Source organism: Rhea americana, unplaced genomic scaffold (assembly GCF_003343005.1).
Source record: "Rhea americana isolate MKP2758 unplaced genomic scaffold, rheAme1 scaffold_495, whole genome shotgun sequence".
NCBI lineage: Eukaryota > Metazoa > Chordata > Aves > Rheiformes > Rheidae > Rhea > Rhea americana.
In genome coordinates this window covers 82,597-88,977 of record NW_028186640.1, presented here as the reverse complement: position 1 = coordinate 88,977, position 6,381 = coordinate 82,597, and the positions used below count along the sequence as shown (strand labels likewise).

The 6,381-nt window shown below is 70.1% G+C and overlaps 1 protein-coding gene across 1 annotated transcript in view; it reads right to left on the bottom strand.

Moving 5' to 3' along the window:
• The window catches only part of LOXL3 (lysyl oxidase like 3), a 14,201-nt gene that overhangs the window by 5,428 nt on the left and 2,392 nt on the right, over positions 1-6,381 (bottom strand). Inside the window, 6 exon segments of the mRNA XM_085317290.1 lie at positions 255-483; positions 485-656; positions 944-1,124; positions 1,865-2,084; positions 2,330-2,389; positions 5,941-6,152. Of these exon segments, the coding sequence (XP_085173416.1) occupies positions 255-483; positions 485-656; positions 944-1,124; positions 1,865-2,084; positions 2,330-2,389; positions 5,941-6,152 (1,074 nt within the window).

Below are 6,381 nucleotides of genomic sequence, written 5' to 3'. Positions count from 1 at the left end.
GGACGCGAGGAGGCCGGCGGCAGCTCCCGGCGTGCTGCGAGCGGCGCGGGCGCTCGCTGTCCCGGTGGGGAAGCGGCGCGTTCAGCAGGGGCAGGCGGGGCGGGTTAAGTGCGCYGGCGGGGATGAAATGCGGGGCCAGGGCAGACAGCGCTGCTGCTCCAGGCTTCCTCATTTCATCGTCAGCTAAAAAAAAAATCTCTCTTGGTTGGCCCATGGGGATTTTTTTTCTGATGCTTTGGCACAGGCAGAGCAGAGCAGGTGGCTGCCGCTGCCCCATGGCACCCCACACACACGGACACCCRGAGCCGGTGGCCCCCACCCTCACAGGGCAGCTGAGGACAGTGGCCCCCCGGGCAGCCCTTCCCCAAATCCAGGGAGCATGTGGAGTGCGATGGGGTGCAGCAGAGGGGACCCCCTGCCGCGGGTCCTCCCCAGCCCGGCCGCTGCCAGGGACGTGGCTGCAGCTGCCCGCCACGCCGGGACCCCCGCAGCGGTGCCCACCAGGTTCTCGTAGCCCATGTAGGGGATGTTGCAGCGAACGGCCGCRTCCTCTGAGTGCTTGCAGTCCTCCTCCGTGATGTTCTTGAAGGGGCAGCTCCAGAGGGACTGCTCGGTGCCCGAGCACTGCACCTCGCTCATGTGGATGGGCCCCGTCCCTGCGGAGGGAGGGCTGTGGCTCCGGGGGCAGGGGCGCGGGGCGGCTGCAGCCCTCCTGCCGCCCCCAAGGCCCCCTCGCTCCCTGCGGTGCCCCGGGAGCCTGGCGCAGCCGTGCCTGCTGCAGCTGCCTGCATGGGGACACTTCAGGCGAGCACCGCGCCCCCGGCACGCCACGTGCCACCACCAGCCAGGCCCGGCCGTGCTCCCCCAGCGCAGCAGGGCCCTGCGCCTGGCCCACAGCCCCAGCCAGGGCAATGCCCAGCCCCTGCGCGCCAGGACGCCTCACCTTGGCCCATGCGCGCTCCGGTGAGCGCCTCCTTGGCACTGCCGAAGCCCAGCTCGCGGCACACCACGCTGGCTGACAGCAGGTTCCAGCGGTCATCGCAAATCGTGCCCCACTCGCTGCTCTTGAGCACCTCGATGCGACCCTCCCCGACCTTCGCGCCACCCTTCAGCCGAATCCGTGGCTGCTGGGGAAAGTGGGTCAGGCAGGGCATGGCATGGCACAGCATGGTGATACAGCACTGCTTGCTGCAGCCCAGCCCAGCACAATGCAGCGCAGCAGAGCATGGCGCAGCACAGCACGGCATGGCGCAGCACGGCATGGCATGGCATGGCGCAGCACAGCACGGCATGGCGCAGCACGGCATGGCGCAGCACAGCACGGCATGGTGCAGCATAGCATGGCACAGTGCAGCCCGGTAAAGCATGGTGCAGCCCAGCACAACATGCTGCAGCCCAGCACGACATGCTGCAGCCCAACAAAGCACGGTGCAGCCCAGCACGAGATGCTGCAGCCCAGCACAGCATGTTACAGCACAGCACAGTGCAGCCCAGTAAAGCATGGTGCAGCCCAGCACAACAAGCTGCAGCACAGTACAGCATTGGATAGTGAAGCCCAGCACGGCCTGGTGCAGCACAGCACGGCCTGGTGCAGCCCAGCATGTCACAGTGTAACACAGCATTGCGTGGTGCAGCCCAGCACGGCGTGGTGCAGCCCAGCACGGCGTGGCACCATGTGGCATGGCGCAGTGCAGCACGGATGACGCTGACCATGCCTCCAGGGATGCACAGGGACAGTGACGGTCCCCACCTGCTGCTTCCACCACGCAGGGACCCAGAACGCCCCACTCCCAAGCCCCGCCAAGCTCAGCGGGGCACCCCAGAGCAGCGCACGCAGGCGGCCACGGCTTCTCGCAGCGCTCACCTGGCCCTGCTGCTGCTGCCGCTGCTTCTTCTTGTGGGCGCTGCCGGTGGCGAAGAGGGGCCCGGGCAGGCAGCTGACGACGGCGGGCATGCCGGCCGTGCAGGCCGCCGAGGTATTGCCCCGGTAGAACTCGAAGGCGCACATCGAGAGGTGCACCTCCGTGCCCGTGCACGACACCGAGTGCAGGCGGTAGTTGAGCTGCTGCCGCTCCGCGAACAGCCTGCAAGGAGAGAGCAGACCCCTGAGAGGGGCTGGCAGGGTAGCTGGGAGCGGAGGTGCCTGGCGGCCGCCCTGCCTGCTGCACTCGCTGTCCTGCCTCGCGCCGTCGCCCCTGCGCTGCGCCGTGCCCGTGGGGCACCTGCCCTTGCCGGGTCCTGCCCCGTGCCCCCGGCAGCATGGGACAGGCAGCTCCAGCAATGCCGAGCCCTGCTCCTGGCGCTCGGGCTCTCCAYTGGAGCCATTTACCTCTTCTTGGACCCTACATCCTCTCTGTGCTTGTGTTTGGGGCGAGATTTGGAGGCCAGCCTGGAAAACAGAAAACAGCAATCGAAGAGCCCGGGGCCCTCGGGCTGCCACCCCCCAGCTGCAGCCGCAGCAGCCGCGGTGCAGGGCATGAGAAGCACGGCCTGGCCCTGGCTTCCCCTGAAAAACAGAGCTGGACACGTTGGCCATGCCRGGAGCCTCATGCAGGTGCCTTGTGCCACACGCGGGCACCTCTGCCATCATCTGCTGCCTGGCCACTTGACGCAACCACCTTTCGCAGCAATGATGCAGTTTCCAGCACCGCACCAGGAAACCCGTGCTGGATGCAGCAATGTCCCTTGCTGCCTTGTCACGCAGCAGATCAAATATGGGGGCAACGATTTGATCTGTTGCTGTCCTGATGCAAGTGCCACATGCCCACGCCCTCATCCAGACACCAGGCATGGCCGGGGCCACACTCCCCGTGGAGCAGGACACCCCGCAAACGTGGCCCCAAGTGCCTGGCAAGCGTGACGGGCGCTGTGCCAGTGCCACCAGGCTGCGGGAGCCAGGGAGGCGCCCTGGGAAGCTGTGCASAGCGGGGTGCGAGGCGCCGGGCCGCGGGACCTGCTTGCACGGATGTGGCTGCCAGGACAGGGAGCTGCTGGGCAGGGCAGCGGAGCAGAAGGCTGTCCGGCCCCGGCACACCGGTGACGCAGGAACGGCCCCGACGCACCAGGGCTTCGCCTGGCATAGCAGGGAGGATGATGCTGGGCAGGGGTGAGGTCCCAGCAACAGCAAGAAAAGGGCTGAGAGCCCCAAACTGGGGCAGGGACTGGCACCAGCCACAAGCCAGGGACAAGGCAAAACACCTTCAGGCAGCCGGCCCTGTCGCCCTGCAGYGGGTCACATCTGCCTGCACTGCTCTGTGAGACCGGGACGTGGCAAAGGGCTGCCGGGGACCTCGGCCGCACTCGGGGTACAAGCAAACGGCTGGAGGACACTCGCTAGCACTCGGGGGTCACATCCGGATGCTGCACCCACTTTTGGTCCCCCCCCCACAAGAGAGCAACAGAGCCCCGCAGCGAGCCCCGCAGCCGGTCAGGGCTGGAGGGGGGGCGGAGGGAGCGGGGCCGGCTCAGCCCGGAGAGGAGACCCAGCAGCAGCCGCCCCGGGCAGGGGCAGGGGCACGAGAGACTGCAGGCGTGAACCGAAGCAAGGAGCTCAGACGAGACGCAATGAAAAGTGGCCCCGTGAGGGTGGCTCGGCAGTGGAGCAGGGGCCAAGAGGGCTCCATCCTCGGGGATTTTCCAAGAACTGAGGGGATAAAGCCGTGAGCCGGCTCTGCCCCCAGAGCCGACGCTGCGCTGAGCAGGAGGTCGGACTGGAGGCCTCAGAGGTCCCCTCCGGCCTGGGTCAGCCCATGGCCCCGTGGACAACTGCAGACGCAGCCAGGGGGAGGCTGGCCCAAGGAGACGCGCCCCAACTCTCAGGAGAGAGTGCCTGCTCTGGAGGGGGCTTGGCACGGGAATCCCCGCCGGCGGAAAAGGGGCCAGAGCGCCAACACAACTGCAGCAACTAGAGCAAGCGGCAGCGAGCGGGACCCCGGGGCGGGGTATCGTGAGCCCCCAGGCTCGACAGGCATCGGCAGCGCTGGCACGGCAGGAGCCATCAGGGACACCCGTTGGTGCCACAAGCTGGGGGCACCAGCAYGGAGGGGGCTGGAGCACAGGGCACCTTTGGGACCGGGCACCGGCCGTGGGGCCAGGCGGAGGCGTCTGCTGAGAGCAGAGTGGGTCCTTGGAGCGGCAGCGGGCTCAAGCGAGCRGCACCCTGCCGCTGCCCAGGGACGACGGGCGCAGGCAGCAGCCTGGGTCYTGGCACCCCCGGCCCGATCCAGCAGTGGGAGGGACTGGGCAGCCGACCCATCCCTCAGGATCAGCAGAGAGCGCGAGCAGGCGGGCGCAGGGGGTCCCAGGAGGATGCCGCATCCAGGCACGGCCAGCCCTGCCGTGCCCGTCGCCCCGGCGCTGGGTGCCGCCAGCCCTGCTCCAACTTGCGCCAGCCCCCGCTGCTGGGAGCAGTGGGGCACACGGCCACTGCAGCTTCCCCACCGCGACCGTCCCCCCAAAGCAGCCGTTTCTGCAGCCCGCCCACCCCGTCCCCGGCAGAGATGGCTCCACGTTGCAGCCTGGCCAGCCCCTGCGCCGGGCCGCCTCTGCCCGGTGCCCTGCACCCCGCCGGCGCAGCCGGGAGAGGGTCTGTGCCCCCTGCAGACCCTGCTGCACCAGGCCCTGAAGCAGCAAGCATGAGGCACAGCCTGGCACGGCCGGGGCCGCAGCGCTGCCCCGGCGGGATCCGCTCGCGCCTGGCTCCGGCGCCAGGGCAGAGCCCGGCTGGGGCCGGACGGCCCAGCTCCGCAGAGGGCGCAGCAGACGGGGCGCCTGGCCCCTTACCTGCCGCCTGGCCCCGGGCGCCGGCCCTTCATCCTGGCTGCGCGCTTGAACCTCCTGTGGGAGCGACACCGTGGCTGGACAGTCAGGGCACGCGCGGCGCTGGGCACGCGTGCTGCCGGGCACGCACGGCACCGGGCACACACGGCGCTGGGCACGCACGGCACTGGGCACGCACGGCACCGGGCACGCACAGCACCGGGCACGCACACTGCAGGGCACGTGCACCACTGCGCACACATGGCGCCGGGCACGCACAGTACCAGGCACACACGGTGCTGGGCACGCACGGCGCTGGGCACGCACGGCACCAGGCACGCACAGCGCCAGGCACACACGCTGCAGGGCACGTGCACCACTGCGCACACATGGCGCCGGGCACGCACAGTACCAGGCACACACGGTGCTGGGCACGCATGGCACTGGGCACGCATGGCACCGGGCACACACAGCGCCAGGCACACACGGGGCTGGGCACACTCATCGCTGGGCACGCACGGCGCTGGGCATGTGCACTGCCGGGCGCACGCACTGCCGGGCACGCTCAGCACTGGGCACGCACACCACCGGGGACATGCATCACTGGGCACGTGCGCTGCCAGGCACACACCTCGCTGAGAACACACAGCGCCGGGCACACACAGTGCCAGACACGCGCACCGTCAGGCACGCGCAGCACCAGGCTCGTGTAGCACCGGGCACACGCATCGGTGGACATGTGCAGTGCCGGTTATGCACCGCACGTGCATTGCTGGGCACGTGCACCACCAGGCACGTGTGGCACCGGGCACACRCAGCRCCAGGCACGTGTGGCACCGGGCACACGCAGCGCCGGACACACACAGCTCCGGGCACACGCAGCGCTGCCGCACCGCGGGCGCAGCGCTGCCAGTCGTCGCTGTGGCTGGGACCCCGTGCTCTCCAGAGCGCCGCGGGAACGCGGGTGGCTACGGGAGCACCGCCGGGCCCCTGGGCGCAGCCTGTGCACGCGGGCGGCCGGGACACCAGCAGCAGTGCGGATCACCAGCTCGTCTGGCGAGCGCCCAGGCAAGCGCCCCGCCGGGGGCCGGGGGCGCTGAGTGCCGCAGAGGCGCCTGGCCGCTGCGTCCGTCCGCGGCCCTGCCCGGTGCCCGGCCCCGCTCGCCGGCCTGCCCGACTCACTTGTAGAAGTTCCTGTTCACCTTCCTCTCGGCGGGGAAGCCCATCATGCCRCAGACGACGCGGCTGTTGTTGCTGTCCCAGCCCTCGTCGCAGATCTGCGCCCAGCCGTCCTTGTAGCGCACCTCCACGACACCCTCCGCCACCGGCAGCCGCCTCCTGGCCCCGGACACCACCGGCCGCAGCCGCACCTCCTCCACGTGGCTCTGCTCCGTCTGCGGGGCACCGGGCACCATCAGCCCGCGCGGCTCCCAGCCCCAATCCGTGGGAATGCCCGGGGGGAGCCGGTGCCTGCAGGGACGGGGCCCCCAGCCTGGGCACGGGGATGGGGCCCTGCCTCCCTGCCGGCGGCCCCCGATGGCCCTGGCAGCCAAGCACCCAATCCCCTCCCATGCAGGCAGCACCCGTGGCCCCTTGGGCACATCACAGGGGAGCGGTGCTGCC